Source organism: Protomyctophum bolini, assembly GCF_963924005.1.
Source record: "Protomyctophum bolini genome assembly, chromosome: 13".
In the NCBI taxonomy this organism is placed as follows: domain Eukaryota; kingdom Metazoa; phylum Chordata; class Actinopteri; order Myctophiformes; family Myctophidae; genus Protomyctophum; species Protomyctophum bolini.
Window position 1 is genome coordinate 7,742,114 of NC_137874.1, and position 19,666 is coordinate 7,761,779.

Sequence of the window (19,666 nt, forward strand, 5' to 3'; positions counted from 1 at the left end):
TGGAGGGTGTGTAGAGCCCAGGATCAACATTAGATGATTGACACAGGGGTGAAAAATGGGTTACAAAATAATGGGATAAAAAAATATATTTAAAAAAAGAAAAAAGAGGAACTAACCAGGTGCTCAATGGAGACAGCACAATGTGATAATGATAAAAAAAAGGTGCTCACACAGATCAAAAACGGGATCAAGACATACCGGTAGATACAAAGAGAAGGATCCGGCCACACAAAGTAAAAAAAAAAAGAGGAACGCCTTTATTAAATTAAAAAGGCAACTGCCGATATCTATGCAATGTAAATACATTGATAATAATAATAATAAAGGTACTTTGTTTGAGAGTATTTTGCACTTTCCACACTCGAGTATCAGTATCCTCTGTCCTCTGTTGTCGCCCTGCAGGCGAGGCGGAGAAGCCGTGCGCGGTGTCGCTGGTTGATGACACGCTGTTCGAGGAAGGGGAGGAGCTTCGGCTGGTCCTGGGCGACGCCAAGAGCGACTCGCCATACGGGGCGTCGGTGGGCGCTCTGAAGGAGACCACGGTCAAGATAACGGACACTGCAGACAGTAAGTACAGTATATAGACCACCGTCCAGATAACGGACACTACAGACAGTAAGTACAGTATATAGACCACCGTCCAGATAACGGACACTGCAGACAGTAAGTACAGTATAGAGTAGACCACCGTCCAGATAACGGACACTGCAGACAGTAAGTACAGTATATAGACCACCGTCCAGATAAGTCTTAAAAAGTAAGCCATTTTGGTGTTAGTATTATTTCATGCTTTAGCTATTGAAAAATAGCAGACCTACAAGCTCGTAGCGCGCCACTCGGTGGCGCGCTACGAGCTTGTAGGTCTGCTATTTTAGAAAAATCGTTTTCAGTTTTCTGAAAAATCGCTTTTTCATAAAACTGTCAGGATGTACGTAGAAGATTTTTTAGAATCTGATCTCAGGTCAGAATGGATTCAAAATCATGTTTTTGCAACAAATGTTTCATTTCTTTTTAACATTTGTTGCGAAAAAACATGATTTTTGGGGGATAAAAATCACGTGTAATTACTTACACATGATCCCAGGGGTGACTTGACATTGTAATTGGCGGGCAGAATCAGTGGGAGGGCCTGGCTGCGGGCCTATATTTCCGAGGGCGTCGTGTGTGATCGTAGCCATGGCCACCAGCTGTGCTACTTGCCCGACGGGCAACTATAGTGCTTCTGACACCAGACTGATTACACCTCAAACTACATACATCGATAATATGACGTACATAATGTGGTGTTCATATATTCGAACGGGTAAGGACTAATTAAGCAATATTACACGAGAGGGTGTGGGGTTAACGTGAATATTGCCACGACAGGGATGCAGTCAGGAACGAGACGAAGTCGAGTTCCGCAAGCATCACTGAAGTGGCAATAATCACGTTAACCCACACCCTCGAGTGTAATATTGCAATTCTACAACAGTTACCCTTGAAACTAAGAAAATCGCTGAAAGAATATATATTTTTTAATGACAGATGTAGTCACTACGACCACAAATGTCCCAAGAAACTAGCTAGCCTATAGCCACCGAGTTTGCTAGCGCTCTGGGAGAACAGAGCAGCTGAATTCTTTGTTTTGATTAGGTGGTGAACGGTGCTGGTTTAACCCACGGCTAGAAGGGTATAGTTTCAACCAATCAGATTGCTTCCCTCGAAACGACCTGTGGTAGATCTACTGATAATTATAGAAACTCTTGAGAAGAACTAAACTTTATTGTATAAAAACTCCCAACATGTTTCGGCCTATACGCTGGTCTTCATCAGGGCAGAATGAACACCAAAGTTTAGTTCACAGAATAATTTAGTGGAAATGCTCAGCCTAACGAGAGACACCTGCTCATGATGTTGGGGGTGGGGAGTCAGGGGGAGTTATGGATTCAAAATACATACTGGCTGGTGACCAGCGGTGGTGGAAAGTACTGTAACGAAGTGCATACTTAACCCATTCTGACCTGAGATCAGCTTCATACGAGGTTTCCACTGGACACACACTGGTCTGATTAACCCATTCTGACCTGAGATCAGATTCTAGAAATGTCAGTCGTTCTTCGATTTTTTTCAAAAATAGCAGACCTACAAGCTCGTAGCGCGCCACTCGGTGGCGCGCTATGAGCTTGTAGATCTGCTATTTTTCAATAGCTAAAGCATAACATGATGCTGAACACCATAATGGGTTCCCGGTCTGAATGGGTTAAGTACATGTTGATACCAATACCTTTGTGCTTTTACTCAAGTACATTTTGAATTCTGAAGTATTTCTACAATGCAGTATTGATACTTTTACTTAACGCATTTTGGGGCGGGAACCCCTTTTGGTGTTAGCATTATGTTATGCTTTAGCTATTGAAAAATAGCAGATCTACAAGCTCATAGCTCAGAGCTTGTAGGTCTGCTATTTTTGAAGAATCGAAGAACGACTGACATAGAACCATAGCTTTTTCAGGAAACTGTCAGGATGTGGAAGACATTTTTTTTAATCTGATCTCAGGTCAAAATGGGTTAACCCATTCTGAACGGGAACCCATTTTGGTGTTAGCATCATGTTATGCTTTAGCTATTGAAAAATAGCAGATCTACAAGCTCATAGCGCGCCACCGAGTGGCGCGCTACGAGCTTGTAGGTCTGCTATTTTTTTTAAATCGAAGAACGACTGACATTTTTTAGAATCTGATCTCAGGTCAGAATGGGTTAATCAGACCAGTGTGTGTCCAGAGGAAACCTCGTATGAATCTGATCTCAGGTCAGAATGGGTTAAGTAAAAAATGGGAGTACTTTTCCCACCACTGGTAGTGCCAGGAAAGAAGTAGAGGTGCATCACGGCCACTGTGGCCTCGAGGGCATATCAATTATCTGCAGGGCAATAAGGGCAAACCGAGGGGGCGAATAAGCCTCTATATACGGCCGCCCTGGCCTCCATGAAATCCCTGTCAGGAAGGGTCCTTGCAAATTGGTTCCATTTGTACACTCGCAGAGAGCTAAGTTAACCACTATGGCCTACCTGGTCCCATCCATCCTTTTTCCTTAATCTACACCAAACTTCTGGGGGGAAAAAATAGCAAGCTCGTAGATCAGCAGATGAGGTTCAGCTTTCCTATTCTGTCTCAATATAGAAGAAAAAATGCAAAAGAGCCACTCTCCTTTATGAATAAATGGAAGGATGGAGATGGATGGATGTGGGAGACAAGAGAACGCTGCACAGGGTGGGTGGGTGGGCGCTAAAGGACGGGGGGGGGGGGGGGGGGTCATTTCTCAAAGTGACAACATTTTAATTTCATAATTGAACGATACTGTACCTAATGGTCTGACAAATCTGCTCTCTCTGTCTCTGCGTGGGAGGAGGGACTTTTAGAGATATTTCTGCAAAGGGTAGAGTTAAGATAATTTGGTTCAGTATTATTTTGTATTATTCCATTCTCACGTATACATAGTATATGATATTTGTTTTATATTTTGCGTGCAAAAAATGTGGGGAGAAAGCGCTTTCATTGTTGCAGCTACAACCTGAAGCACTGAGAAAACTGTTGTGCCTTTCTTCGTCCTTCTTTTTTTCTAATTTCTTTGTATATTTAGGTTATTTGTCAAATGTCATTCCACCCTGTGCAACCCTAAAGCCCATAAGTCAAAGAGAAATGTAATTTCTATCCATAATGTTCCAGTGTTCAGCGACAGAAACACAATTAAATCGGTAATCGCAGTCATTTCTTAGTATGTAAAATGTCACACTGGTGACAGCCCTAGTTGTCACGTAATTCACTCAAATAAAAAACATTTGAAACTCTCTCTCTCTCTCTCCCCACACTTTAGAATCCATCATCCGTTTTGCGGAGACCAAGTTCAGCGTGAGCGAGCCCAAGGAGGCGGGCGCCCTGGCCACGGTGAGGATCCCCGTGGTGCGTCTGGGAGACACCTCCAAGCTGTCCGTGGTGCGCGTCCACACCAAGGACGGCTCCGCCATATCGGGGGAGGACTACTACCCCATATCCCAAGGTACATGTCGTTTTATAGTGGGAGGACTACATGTCCCAAGGTACATGTCGTTTTATAGCAGGAGGACTACGTATCCCAAGGTACATGTAGTTTTATAGCAGGAGGACTACATATCCCAAGGTACATGTAGTTTTATAGCAGGAGGACTACATATCCCAAGGTACATGTAGTTTTATAGCAGGAGGACTACATATCCCAAGGTACATGTAGTTTTATAGTAGGAGGACTACAATGACAGTGGCTCAGGAGGTAGAGCGGCCACTTGGTTCGATCCCGGGCTTGTATGAGTGTGGAGGGGAATGGGTGAATGTAATCACACAATCATTGTAAAGCGCCTTGGATAACGGCACTATATGCACCATTTACCCCATACAGCTTGTTGCATTGACCTTATGCACAGTTGCACACGGCTGCCATCTTGCCAGCAAGGTGCTAACTATATCCCATCAAGGACTGTCTAAAGAGTACGAGATGCGAAGACCGTACGCCATGTTGCTCCATGGTGCTCAATGGAAGGAAAGAAACATGCGCAGTTGAGTCCAGGTCCAAGTTGTACATGCACACATTTGGGCAATACAGTCTTCGCGTCTCGTCCTCTTTAGACAACGTCAAACTCACCGACATGTAACGAAAAGCTTGGATTATCCTCTTTCAATCTGTAAAGTTTTTGTTTCATACAAATCTAAAATGTGTAGTACAAATATGCAGTACAGTACAGTAAAGCTTGTTTGTTTCATCATGCATTGGTGTCATGCACTGAAAATAGCATGAATATTTATACCTACAGTATATACCTGTATACTAGGCCTATATAAAGTCAAGTTGTGGCCGACAGGCGGGCGATGGATGGTGCATAATTGTGCCCAAATATGGACATGCCCTGACTTTGGCACAAAACGTATAGGTTCATGGAGGTCACCGAGAAAGAGAGATGGAGTCAGAAAACCTATTTCTCTGCAACAATTTCCCCATAGCATTAGCAATGGCAGAGAACAGAAAACACGATGCAAAAGCCTTTTTTTTTTAGAGATAACCATAGCCCCAAGGCATCCCTCTTATTATTGTGTCTCCTCCTTGTGTGTGTGTCTGGCAGCTCAACGTAGGATTAGCTTTTTGGAGAAAGTGTTTTCTCCTGAAACGAACCTGCCTTAAAGGAGCGTCCACAATTTATGGAAATGGTAAAGAGAAGAGAGAACGGGGGGGGGGGGGGGGTGGGGGAGCGGCGGGGGGGTGGGTCATTGATTTTTAATTCCAGCCCAGAAGAGGAGAAAGGTAATTTAAGCAATAGTCCGAGGGAGGTTTCATGTAGTTTTTAATTGAGTTTGAATATTCTCCACACACCACCGCTCTGTCAGTGGGGAGAGACAGCTCAACGAGCAGCTGTCTCTGATCTGAATTCACCTCCCGCTCAATCAAGGTGTGAAATATAAATTAATGTATGCGAGCGCTCGGGTTGTAATGATGGTTGGCCCGCCCCCCTGCACCTGCAGCCACCACTATAATACATATTTCCCAGTGGTTTTAACCCCTTTTGGTGTTTCAAGCATTATGTTATAAGTAAGTAAGTAAGTAAGTAAGTAGCCTTGCCGAGCCATGAGGCCCATAGGGGGGCAGGAGCCTATCTCCTGTTTCTGTAGCGTGAGGCAGCTTGATGTACAAAGTACACCCCCTGGACATGACGCTAGTATGTCGCAGGGACTTACCCCCCCAATCCAACCCTTGATGCTGAGTGTCAAGCAGGGAGGCATTGGGTCCCATTTTTAGAGTCTTTGGTATGACCCGGCCGGGGATTGAACCCCGACCTCCCAGTCTCAGGGCGGACACTCTAACCACAAGGCCACTGAGCTGGTTGTTATGTTATGCTTTAGCATCACACCCGCGTGAACTGAGTGGTGCAACTCCATGTGTGGGTCCGCGGAACTTCCAGACCCCACAGGAACGCGCCCAGGTTGCTGTGTGGGGGATTTAGCAGATATCTCTCTCTCTCTCTCTCTCTCATATTAGCAGGCAACAGTGCAACACTATCTCTCTCTCTCTCTGTTTCTAGCACAACAGTGCCATTTCTGCCCCTACTGGTACTCTAAACATTGTGACAGTCACATAGGTTAGGACATAGGGACATTGCTGTTCCTTGGAGTGGTTGGCACCACTCAAAAATAGCAGATCTACAAGCTCATAGTGCGGCGCTACGAGCTTGTATGTAGGTCTGCTATTTTTGGAAAAATCACACCCGTGTGAACTGAGTGGTGCAATCCCCCCCTCCCCCCACCTCTCTCTCTCTCATTAGCAGGCAACAGTGCAGCACTATCCCTCTCTCTGTTTCTGGCACAACAGCGCCACCTACTGGTACTCATTATGGTGCTCATTAATGAACACATTGCAGGTGAACACATAGGTGAACACGGGGGGAACACGGACATTGCTGTTCCTTGGAGTGGTTGCACCACTCAAAAATCGCGACAACATGGCGCAAATCTTTGAATGTGTATTCTTTCAGAGGGAACGTTTTTAAAACTCAAATCTTCGCTTCTTGCGGGAGGGGGTTCCCTGCTGGAACAACGTATTTTCAGATGGTGGGTGTCGGTGGCCAAATACAGATAATGTGTGGGGTGTCCTTGACATGAAATATTGAGCACCACTGATATAGAAACATATTTTCAGAAAACTGTCAGGTTTTAGAAGACGTCAGGTCTAAATGGGTTAAGTCATATGCTGTTGGTCACTTGTCACTTTGCACAATATTTCCCCATGCACGGCTGTCTTTCTGAAGCCCCACGAGGGCAGCCCTGCGGTACAAAGAGAAACACCTCTTTATACCCTAAGAAACTAATTTAAAAATATAGTCAGAGATGGGATATATATATATATAGGAACCCGACTCGTTATCCACATTCCAGACGATCAATACTTAGTGTTCTCTGGGCCCAGCCGGCTTTAACTTTGTTTGAGATTATTTTAATATTGAGTAAAGGTTGGGAAAAAAAGAAGGCCTGCACTCTCAGAATCATTTTGGATCTTTTTTTTCTTTTCTTTTTTTTTTTACATTTCTATACTATAGCCCATCAGGGGAGCTAAATAACATTGAAGCCTGGTCCTGGTGCGTGCTGTATGAAACTAATCAACTGATTAGTCAAGTCCAGTGCCCTGCAGCCAAGTTTGGAATGGCTCATGGATGGACGGTTTACTGTATATTGTCTCTCTCGGGTGGAAACCTCATTTTGTCCAAAACTGCTACTGTTACTTTTCAGGCAGACTAACCAAACTATAGATAAAGTGGCCTCCTATGGTGGCGCTATAATAGGCCAATGTGGAAAAGGGTGCCATTTCTTCTGATGATTTGAGGCATTTCCCCCCCCCCGATATATCCCTCAGCCTATAGTAGGAAAGTCTGTGAAAGACGTCATGTCAAATTGCACGCTGCATTCATGATTTGAGGCTTTTCGTTCAAAACGGGCCAGTCCTGCAAACTTTGAAAGCAGCCAATTAGGACGGAATATGCTTTTTGGACAATATCTGGAGGAGTAATAGCAAAAAAATGTGCCGGTCTCCTGGTGGCACTATATAACAGGCCGTTCTGGAAAATGTGGGGCAGAGGTTCATCGTTGGCATCTAGGGAGTGTGTGTGTGTGTGTGTGTGTGTGTGTGTGTGTGTGTGTGCAAAGCTTGGCATGGATCGGGCCAACGGTGCCGTAGATTAGCTGGTACCGGACACACGGACGGATGGACGGACACACACACACACACACACACACACACACACACACACACAGACGGACACGGACGGACACACGGACGGAAGGAGTGCAAAACATACTCTCTCCACCAGGCCTTCATCCTGGTGGAGACAATAAGACACTAGAACACATTATTAAGTGTACACTTTTGCTGCAGGCGCGGTCACCTCCAGAACAGCTTGTGGCTGGGTTAGGGTAGTGAGTGTCCTTGATGACGATTGGCTCAGCGGAGAGCGATGTGTGTGCGCAGAGGAGTGAGGAGTTTGGAATCAAACTTGTCTCTCCTCTGCACTGCAACGCCATTGATGCAGATAGGGCGCCTTCTCCCCCTCCTATAATAATACATGCACGCAATTCATATATAGCTCTCGAAGACGCTTTTACACTATCGTTTAAAAGGTTGAAAACTATAGAAATGAAGAAAATGGGGATTATATATAGGATTATAGGTAAGGAATGCTGAAGTCTGAAAAGGCAGGTTTGACGTGAGCCGGGGAGTGAGTTCCATGCATGGGGATGGGCGGCCACTGAGAAAGGCCCCGTCGCCCCTCAGGTTTGGTTTGGGACGTCCAGGGCGGTTGGCATCACCAGAGACTGAGGGAGCGGGAGGGGGGGGTCATGGGGCTTGGTGTTGGAGGAGTTCAGAGAGGTAGCGCGGTGGGTGGAGCCTGGTCGTTGAGAGCCTTGTCGGTGGTGGTCAGCATCTTGAAATCCATTCTGTGTGTACCGTACATGACTGGGAGTCAGTGAAGGTCACGGAGGACTCCTGTAGTCCGCGGTCAGCTCAACATTGGTTCAGTTGGCCTTGAGAGCAAAGGTTTCTCTCCTGAGAGTGCCAGAGATCTGTCCTCATCTGTGTTGTGCGCTAGACTCCCCCCCCCCACCCCCCCATGTCCCCCTGGACCCTTAAGGGTCTTATTTGGTTTGATTTATACACAGTGAAATGAACACAAAGGATCACAAAGTTATACGCGCACTAATTGGGTTCTTAGCCATCAGAATGCCAAATGTTTGATTTTTGGGTTTGGTTATAGTTTCATAAAGTACATATATACTGTAGATCGTTAGGAAGAGATATTTTTCACTTGCAGCCAAAAGCCATTAATATTCCCCCCCCCACTGCGCCTCTCTCCACATACTCCACACAATTAAAGACAAAGTCCCTGAGCAATCAGAAATATGAATGCATAATGCATGATCCTGGAATCACAGTTGGCTGTCTGGAAGATTATTATATTGTACCGGTATATGCTTTTATATAAATCAATACAAGAATGTATATTAGTTTTCTTGCTGATGCTTGCGCTCACGTGTGCGTGTGCGCGTGCCGTGCGTGCGCGTGAAGCAAAGCAGCTTTAAAAATACTGCTCAATCTCCTCCATTATAGGCAGTCTCTTAGAGTAAAAAAAGTTTTATAAATGTGGAATTAAAATGTGTGTGTGTGTGTGTGTGTGTGTGTGTGTGTGTGTGTGTGTGTGTGTGTGTGTGTGTGTGTGTGTGTGTGTGTGTGTGTGTGTGTGTGTGTGTGTGTGTGTGTGTGTGTGTGTGTGTGTGTGTGTGTGTGTGCGTGCGTGCGTGCGTGCGTGCGTGCGTGTAGATGTTGTGTTCAAGCAGGGCGACAGGGAACACGTGGTGGAGGTGGATGTGTTGTACGATGGAGTCAGGGAGATGAGGGAGGCCTTCACCGTGCACCTGAAGCCCGACGAGAACATGGTGGCTGAAACGCAGGTCAGAGGAGCACCACACCTCCTCCTTATACCACCTTGTGGAAACGCACCGTCTATAACAGTGATTATATGTGGAGCTATTCAACAACAAGGTTATTCGTTCGCTAGCCTCGGAAACCCAGACATTTTTATTTCCAGGGAGAAAAAAAAGTCTGGGTCCGAGTCCACTTCAATACGGCATAGAGTAGCACAAACGTCGATCACTCTCTGCTGATTTCTGATCGTCTGCACCTTTGTTAAATTGACGCACACACGCACACATGTACACACACACACGCTCCTCTCTCTCTCTCTCTCTCTCTGTCGCTCTAATTAATTAGTATCATGTCCAGCAGCTGCGCACAGTTTCTGCCGGCGGATCCTGCCGGGAGCTGCCTATATGCCATAGAAAGCATAGGTTAGTTCCAGGCTATTCGTTCGCTATACGACGAGTACCGAAGTCCTGACGTCGCTCGTCGATCCCCTGGGTCACGGGATCTTAGCGATAGTCTGGTAACATTAGTGTTTTCTCGATATCGTTTTATTCTTCATTTCCATGAGTCAAACAGCCGGGGATCATTGTTAATTTGTGGAACACAGTTCTTATTTGATGCGATATAAGAAAACTGTATCTCCGGATCTCTTCTCCACCAGTCCCTCCATATCATTTTTGTCTAGACTGTATTTGTCGACAAAACTGTCAATTATAACAGTCTTAATTTTAGCCACCATAGCTCGGCTTTTATTTTTTTATTCGTCATAGCAGTAGTCGACAAAATGAACACTGTGAGCCTTCCGTTTCCCCCTGACCGTTGTCCTTATAGGAGCAGCGGTGGCCGAACGGTTTGCGGAGTGGTCTTGATATCGGAAAGGTCGCTATAGTTCGTATCCCCGGACCGGCACGTTAAAATTACCACCGCTGAAGTGCCCCTTGGACAAGGCATTGAACCCCTTGTTCTATGAGCAGGGCCTGGCTGTAAACAAGTTCTTGAGCTTATAGTCCAGTTATACCCTGGGTAAACATAGTACCTTTTTGTCCTGTGCTGTGGTCAGGTGACCAAGGCCATCGTGTACATCGAGGAGACCAACAGCATGGCGGACGTCACCTTCCCCTCGCCGCCCCACGTGGTCTCTCTGCTGCACTACGACGACGTGTCCCGCACCCCCGACAACCTGCACCCGCCCGCCGGCTACCCCGTCATCTGTGTCACCGTGAGTCTGTCTGACCTGTCTGTCTGTCTGTCTGTCTGTCTGTCTGTCTGTCTGTCTGTCTGTCTGTCTGTCTGTCTGTCGTCTGCCGATTTCTAAATCCAGCTTTTTTTTTCAAACAGTTTTCCCGAAATGATCTGAATTTGGCCGCCGACCACCATCTGAAAATATGTTGTTCCAGGGACCCCCCCTGCCTGGGTCCCCCGTTTGCTCTGAAAGAATATACTGTATATTCAAAGATGTGCGCCACATTATAACATAACAATGCTTAAAAGACCAAAAGGGGTTCCCGCGCAGAATGGGTTAAGCTGTGATACGTTCATATAGGTTCACAAGTTCATATAGGTTCAGTTCCGTCCAGTTATTACACTGGCCCGCCCGGCGGCACGAAGAAAGAGAAAAGAAAGAGACAGGCGCAAAAAAACAAAGAACGAAACAAGGACGACTAGACTAGAACAACACAAACTCAGTCACAACGGAAGGGAGGGAAAACTGAACACACACGCACACACCATGTACTTTTGAATACTTACAAAGTGCTCCTTTAACCCATTTTGACCTGAGATCAGATTCTAAAAAAAAATTCTTCTACATCCTGGCAGTTTTCTGAAAAAGCTATGTTTCTACGTCAGTCGTTCTTCGATTTAAAAAAAATAGCAGACCTACAAGCTCGTAGCGCGCCACTCGGTGGCGCGCTATGAGCTTGTAGATCTGCTATTTTTGAGTGGTGCAACCACTCCTGCAACCAGCAATGTCCGTGTTCACCCGCCTATAGGCGCCGTGAACACATATATGCAGTGTTGGGCAGTAGCTAGCTACTTTTTGAACTTTTGAACCAAGTAGCGTTTTCTGTATAGTGTAGCTATTTTTAGACCCAAGTAGTGACGTATAGCGTCCAACAAACGTTATACGTTTCAAATTGACTGTTAAATAAAGATTTGTGGGGGGGAAAAAAAACGTTATGCTGCTTTCACACGGGCAGATGCAACAGATGGCCGTTGACTATACAGGCACAGTCCGCCAGAGTCCTCCATATCCTGGGCCTTCTTTTCCAGCTGTTTCCATGTCAGTCTCAGTCTCTGATCCGTACACAATAGCACTGGCTTGACGTTTGAGCTGAAGAGGCTCATGAGCTTTGTTCTGCTGGCTGGCTGATTTGTTTAGAGCTCCAAATGGTTTTAACCCATTTTGGGGCGGGAACCCCTTTTAGTGTTAGCATTATGTTATGCTTTAAGCTATTGAAAATTCTACCACAGGTCGTTTCGAGGAAGCAATCTGATTGGTTGAAACAGCCTTCTAGCCGTGGGTTAAACCAGCACTGTTCACCACCTAATCAAAACAAAGAATTCAGCTGCTCTGTTCTCCCAGAGCGCTAGCAAACTCGGTGGCTAGGCTAGCTAGTTTCTTGGGAAGCTTGTGGTCGTAGTGACTACATCTGTCATTAAAAAAATATATTCTTTCAGCGATTTTAATAGTTTTAAGGGTAACTGTGGTATAATTGCAATATTACACTCGAGGGTGTGGGTTAACGTGATTATTGCCACTTCAGTGATGCTTGCGGAACTTGACTCCGTCTCGTTCCTGACCGCATCACTGTCGTGGCAATAATCACGTTAACCCCACACCCTCTCGTGTAATATTGCTTAAATAGCAGATCTACAAGCTCATAGCGCGCCACCGAGTGGCTTGAGTTGCTTTGCCGATTCCACGACACTGCCTCAGTATGTGAAGGCTTTTACTTCCCTCCATGCAGCGTCACTGGGTGTGTCGTGTTGACCTTGAGGACTTTTGTTTTCCCTTCATGGGTGGTGAGGCCAACTTGTGATGAGGTGTGTCTGCCAGCACCCTCGTCTTCTCTTGCGTCTGCTCTCTTGAGTCTGTATTCAACGTTTATGTAGCATTATGTAGAATTATCCACAAGCTCAAAATCTGTCGCTTATTCGCGTCTCGTTTTCGAGCTTGTGGATCTGCTATGCTTTATGAGCTGTAGTATGATCTCTTATACAATTAACAATACAGATAGTGTATGACAGAACGACTTTCACTCGTAGTGGAGTAACATTTTGACCGGACCTAGACTTGGACTGGAGTTGGTGCTTGCGTATATACTTTGCTTTGATGATGGAAGGTATATTATGCTTCAGTATATCGTGTTGGACGGAAGGCGGCACACTGCTTTCAGGACCTTTTGTTCTAAAGGTTGTATATTGTGTTGGCATGCGGCTTGGGTACACCTCCGTTCACCCCATGAAGCCTGCAGGGGATCTCTCCCAGCCTATATAATCCAATCTAATGGAATGTAATCTAATGGAGAGACGGTGGATGATTGAGGGAATCAAATACAGATAGTTTATTGATTAACACCCGCAGCGAATGGATCACATGCTGGTGCCTGCCTGCCTGCCTGCCTGCCTGCCTGCCTGCCGCGCTGTGTCCTTGTCTCCCCTCAGCTCACAGCCCGCAATCACTGGTGGAAACCTCACGTGAACACATTTTACTAAAGTGCTGCACTTGAGGTATTTGTGCTTTACTTGAGTATCTGCAATTTCCTATACCTTTTTTTACTTCTACTCCGCTACATCTCAGATCCAAATATTTGCACTTTTTACTCCACTACAAAACTTTAGTTACTAGTTACTAGATTTAGTTACTTTTTTAATTTTAAATATAGCCAATCTACAAAATGGGACATTCTGCACAATGACTACTTTCTTTTGGTTTCTTTAAGTACATTTATATAAATATATATACAAGTATATTTAGAATTCCGTAGATCTTCCATTTCCCGCGTTCCGGTGGATCCTTCCAAAAATAAGGGTTTCTCTGAAAACTGCTGGCGGTTAAATTAATGGATAAAAAATAAAAGTGCAAAATTGCCATCAAAATGTACTCAAAGTTCCACAAGTAAAAGTATACTCGTTATATGTCCGATTTCAGCTTGTAGATCTGCTATTTTCAAATGGCTGAAATGTACATAGGGCTGAAGTGGTTACTGTATGTTTTGTAATAATCCAAATCTACAAACTAGTAACTTTTCAAATAGATGTAGTGGAGTAAAAGTAAAAGTACAATATTTAACTCTTTCTTGAGACGTGATGAAAATAGGAAATAACTGCAGTAAAAGTAAAAACAATACCTCCAAACTGTACTTGAGTGCAGTACTTAGGTAAATGTACTTACTTAGTAACCTTTCACCACTGATCGAGAGAAAGAGAGAGATAGAGAGATAGCCTCTCTCATGGCAGCATCTACTGTACTGTCTGTACAGTGCATCTCTCATCTCTCCCATGTCACATGTACCTAGCCTGGCTAATAAGCCAGACCGAATCATCCGTTGGCACAAAAAGAAGCAAGATCCATACACAGCATCTCCAGACTCAAATACCAGCCAGGCTACCATGTAGCAGCCTCCTCTTCCTCCCACAGTCAGGGACACAAATGTGCCCTTTGGTGTCCCTGCCCGCGCTCATTCTGTAGCTCCCGAGATGAGGTCACACACAGTTATCGGACCTTTTATGCTTTTTTTTTGGATGCGATGTGCAGAAAAGGCCAAGCAATGTTCCTATAGTGGAAACCATGCGGCGGTTTCTGAAACGCCGAGGGATGGTGGTAACCGTGCGTGACCTCGTCTCACAGCTACAGATTAAATTTACGATACAAAAGTACAATAGAAAAAGACTACAAATTGACAAAGGGAGCAGCTGTGCAATAATTATAGGGACCAGTATAGGGACCGAGAGGGCACAATATGGGGCTAATAGAAACACACAGTTATTGTAGAGAGAGAGCGGTAAGGCGGTATACAAGCCAGAGCCGATGCTGTCACGACAGAGAGTGTGTGTGGGGAGTGTGATTTATCGGTGTGCATCAATTTGACAGACGCACAACACGTGCGTGCAGTGCGTGCGTGCGCGCAGTGCAGTGCAGTCACACCCAGCTCAGACAGGCCAGGTGTGACTGCATGCTTGAATGCACGTGGCGTCCCCTCGTCCATCCCACACCTGCACGCAAGTGTAATGGCACGGACGAGAACACAGTAGAACAATACGACAATAGAATGGGACAGAATAATATTTTAAAATCACAACAGAATGTAACAAGCTCGTATGTGCTCGTATGTAAAGAATGTACAAGCTCGTAGCGCGAGCTTGTAGGTCTGCTATTTTTGAAAAATCGAAGAGCGACTGACGTAGAAGACATTTTTTTTAGAATCTGATCTCAGGTCAGAATGGAAAACTGTCAGGATGTATAGAAGACATTTTTTTAGAATCTGATCTCAGGTCAGAATGGGTGTGTGACTGTGGTGAATTGATTCCTCCCCACAGCCATTTCTACTCCTCCCACCCAACACTCCCCGCTGACATAATGCCGCCCCCAGCCCAGTGACAAATATCACCTCCCCCTCCCGGCTCCCTCCCTCCCTCCCTTGGACACGGCCAATATCGTAGGCCTATATATTACTGTACATTGACAGATGCTCGACAATTGCCGGATGCACGTCGGGAATGAAGTCCACAATACTCGATCTTCGCGTCACTCGTGTGTATATACAGAAACGACTCTGTACGGCCGTGCAGTCGGTATAGCCCTGTCGGCCTCGCGAGAATTGCATCTGCAATTGTTGTATCTTGAATCTTGATTGAGTGATGGGAAAATGGTGAGCTCGGAAAGATCGGCTATTTTCTGGGTTTCCACCAAAAGTTTGCCCCATTCTCTGCACGTAGAAAAACCTGGACTGGACGCTGTGACCATGTGTGTCCTTCTCAGGAGACACATCAAATGGCCAATCAGAGACCAGTGTGTGTCCTTCTCAGGACACACATCACACGGCCAATCAGGTTGCAGGCCCAACGTCTTTATACTACTCCCAATGGCCCCTATGTCTTTACTCACATGTAATAGCTTCTGTAGTCCCCAAAGCACAGCACACTGACATGGTGTGTGTGTGTGTGTGTGTGTGTGTGTGTGTGTGTGTGTGTGCGTGCGTGCGTGTCAGGTCAGTAGAAGGTGTCCAGTGAGATGAAATGTTGTCAGAGCTGAGTGCTGCATAGCGTGACGCTGTGCAGCACCTGTTTACACACCCGTCTTCACAAACACTTACCGGTCTGTCTGTCTGTCTGTCTGTCTGTCTGTGATGATATGCCAACATTTTCTTTCTTTTTTTTTCACTCCAGACTTGTAAGGGTACATTTTTCCCATTTCTGTTAAGCCGTTTCAAAGCCAGCCAGAGTCAATGGCTATTTGGGAAATGGCAAGTTTGGGAACCTCTGCCATAATTGACCAAGCTTCACCAGTTAAACTTAAGCTTGTAACATACATGAATGAATGAATGAATGAACGAATGAATTAATTAATTAATGTAGTATGGCGGTGTGGCTCTGCTCATGTGATATGACACAGCGCTGATATCAACAAACCCAAGAGCAGAGCATAAGATAACGATGTTATTTTTCAATTATTATTTATTATTTAGGTTTTTTTTAGACTTTCTTTCAATTTTAGTTGTTAACTAGAATAACCTTAAGCCGTTGTGTTTTGTCTGTGTCCGTCCGTCCTTCCCAAGCCTGTAACTAACTCGTTGTGTTCTTCTGTGTCCGTCCGTCCGTCCGTCCCAGGCCTGTAACTAACCCGTTGTGTTCTTCTGTGTCCGTCCGTCCGTCCCAGGCCTGTAACTAACCCGTTGTGTTCTTCTGTGTCCGTCCGTCCGTCCCAGGCCTGTAACTAACCCGTTGTGTTCTTCTGTGTCCGTCCGTCCGTCCGTCCCAGGCCTGTAACTCCAAGTACCCGGACTACGACAAGACGGGCTCCATCTGCGTGAGCGAGCACATCAACAACACGCTGACGCGCTACCGCTGGCTGATCAGCGCGCCGGCGGGGCCCGACGGCGTCACCAGCCCCATGAGGGAGGTGGACACGGACACCTTCTTCACCTCCTCCAAGATCATCACCCTGGACTCGGTCTACTTCCACGCCGGCTCCCGGGTGCAGTGTGCCGCCCGGGCCGTCAACACCAACCGAGACGAGGGGCTGGAGCTCAGCAGCCCCATCGTTAGCATCAGCCTGGAGGAAGGTGAGGAGGAGGGGGAGGAGGAGGGGGAGGGGGAGGGGGAGGAGGGGGAGGGGGAGGAGGAGGAGGAGGAGGAGGAGGAGGAGGAGGAGGAGGAGGAGGAGGAGGAGGAGGGTGGATAGATGTTTTTTTATTATTTTAGTTTATTCCAAGGTAAGCTGAGCAGAGATGAGCTGAGCTGGGCTGGGCTGGGCTATGTATGAACAAGAATACTGTTCAAGGAAAGGAAGAAGCCAGCTGGCTTATTTGGAATCCTTTCCTGTATGGAAGAGGTCGTTGATTAAACAGATTAAAAGTACAATACAAAAGTACAATACAAAAAAAGACTACAAGTTGACAATGGGAGCAGCTGTGCAATAAAGAAATAAAAACACAGAGAATGCACAAAAAGGGGAATAAACGATACAACAACAAAAACACAAAAGAAAAGATAACACACACTAAATCGCGTAAACTACAGCGAGGAAGAAATAAGATTATTGCTTTAGATGTTTCTTGAATACTGGCAAGGATAATGAGGACTTGATGCATCTAGAGAATTCCACAACTAAGGGCCTTTACATTTGATGAATGATTGATGTTTTGAAGTACGACAAAAAGGTAATTTTAGACACACACAGTGGTGGAAAACGTACTCAAAAGTCCGGAATTCAAAATTTACTTGAGTAAAAGTACAAAAGTATTGGTATGAAAATATCAATATATCAACATTAAAATATACTTTTGGTAGGCTGCTTAAAGGTACCAAAAGCGGAAAGCACTCATTTTGTAGGATGTCATTTCACAATTTCATTCGTTTTCAAACGTGTACAGATCTTTTGAATGCGTTGCATTGCGTAAAAGACGCGTCGCTTATTTTTTTGTTTTGTTTAGCTTGTAGATTGGCTATTTTCAAATGGCTGAAATGTATATATGGCTGAAGTGGTTAGTAAACTGAAACGATGTGTTTGTGTGAGACGTGCGTGCGTGCGTGCGTGCCAGCCAGCCAGCCAGCCAGCTAGCCAGCCAGCCAAGCCATGAAGTAATTAATAATGAGACCCTAAAAAAACCCCCTAAACTCAGTTATTTGACAAGCGGCCAATGAAGAGCGGCGGCCAGTATCATAATGGAACAAAGAAAATGTGTATTGATTTTAGAGAGAGAGAGAGCTGCAATCCTCTAATCCTGCTTTGTATCAATGAGGAGCCAATAATACAATGGGTTTCACATTACAAGTTGTCTCTGTCGGGGCGGAAACCTCATATCTCCAAAACTGAACAGGATTCAAGTAGTGCTCAGTTGATCTGGTATTTCCTATATGCTTTTGTGTGACGCTGTGGCATGACTAAGTGAAGTTGAATTACTCGAAATATGGAGATAAGAGGTTGATCTGCCCGACAGCACCAGAGTACCTTGGCACTGTGCTCCACCGTGTAAGCTTGAATAGGACCTGTGGTGGTCTGATCTCAAAGAGACACGACAAAGAATGCACTTTCTAAATGAAATTGATATCCTTTGTTGTTGTTGTCCACAACTAGACGCGCTCCAAGTGTTTGACCGTGTTTTATTCATTTCCTTTTCCTTTTCTTCTGCAATGCTACTGAGACACAGAAACAATGAACTGGAACAATGGCTGTTTTAGACTGCTATACGCAAGTATTGAGTGTATCAGAGACGGCACAGGGTAGCATGTGTGTACTGTATATGTACAGTACTGAATGTATACGGTGTGTAAGTAAAGTACATTCAACAGGATGAGGAGCGAGCACAACTCTGACTACTTTCTCATAGCGGTCTTTCTACAAAGACCACTTTCAAGTCGGCAGCACTCACGGAACAATGTCCTTCAGGTGTACCTATTTTAATTGGCAACGGGATGCAAACAATCATTGTACTGTATACTGTATGCACGCGTTTCAGAACAAACACTTACTGAAGCTGAAGGCTTTGTGCTGAAAAGTGCACGTCGATTGTTCAGCTTCCGTGCCTTTTTAACCCATTCTGACCTGAGATCAGATTCATACGAGGTTTCCACTGGACACACACTTGGTCTGATTAACCCATTCTGACCTGAGATCAGATTCTAAAAATGTCAGTCGTTCTTCGAATTTTTCAAAAAATAGCAGACCTACAAGCTCGTATCGCGCCACTCGGTGGCGCGATATGAGCTTGTAGATCTGCTATTTTTCAATAGCTGAAGCATAACATGATGCTGACACCAAAACGGGTTCCCGTACAGAATGGGTTAAGTAAAAGCACCTGAAGGTCATTATTATTGTGAGTGAGTGCACCGCCGATAATGTGTACGAGTGTGTACAGTAGCAGGGACCTTCACCTTTGGGATGTTGTGATGAAATGCTTTGTAATATAGTGCTGATAAATATAGTATCTATAACTAGTATATATTAACCCTGTAAGACCCGGATATATTTCTATTTGCATAAAAGAGATTTCAACCTTACTACTGCTTTGTACTACTGTGACTTTGCAGAGGAAATTATGTTAAAAATAATAATAATAATAATAATAATAATAAGTTTGATGAAAGTTTTATGCACATTTATATAATAATGATATAATAGTATAATAAATTAATAATTTACATTTGGGGCATATCTTTCACAATAATGAACAAAACATGTTCTAGACATTCTAATGATAACATATATTACTTTTATTAGGGTTAAAGGTCAAATGTCATAGGTTAAACATTGTTCAAAATGGTCCAAAAGAGTCCAGAAATTCTTAATTTGTGTGAATGTCAGCCTCTGTGGGGGGTATTTATATGCACATATCATGACCAATGGCATTGCAATGGCATTGTAATGAACATCAATAATGACGCTTTAGGTGAAGAAAGAACAGAAAAGAATAATAATAATAATTAAGTAATTCATTAAAATAAAAATGTTACCGAAAAGCAACGCTGGGTC

General features: G+C 44.8%; 2 protein-coding genes across 2 annotated transcripts in view; one reads left to right on the plus strand and one right to left on the minus strand.

The window, feature by feature from the left end:
• The window catches only part of LOC308327279 (uncharacterized protein), a 551,554-nt gene that overhangs the window by 149,089 nt on the left and 382,799 nt on the right, over positions 1-19,666 (minus strand). The window lies entirely within an intron of this gene.
• The window catches only part of LOC308327501 (FRAS1-related extracellular matrix protein 2-like), a gene marked incomplete at its 3' end in the record, with an annotated part of 149,269 nt that overhangs the window by 106,573 nt on the left and 23,030 nt on the right, over positions 1-19,666 (plus strand). The window contains exons 12-16 of the mRNA XM_080781023.1: positions 403-567; positions 3,856-4,038; positions 9,370-9,500; positions 10,532-10,690; positions 16,454-16,757. Of these exons, the coding sequence (XP_080637149.1) occupies positions 403-567; positions 3,856-4,038; positions 9,370-9,500; positions 10,532-10,690; positions 16,454-16,757 (942 nt within the window). The remainder of the gene's footprint in view (positions 1-402; positions 568-3,855; positions 4,039-9,369; positions 9,501-10,531; positions 10,691-16,453; positions 16,758-19,666) is intronic.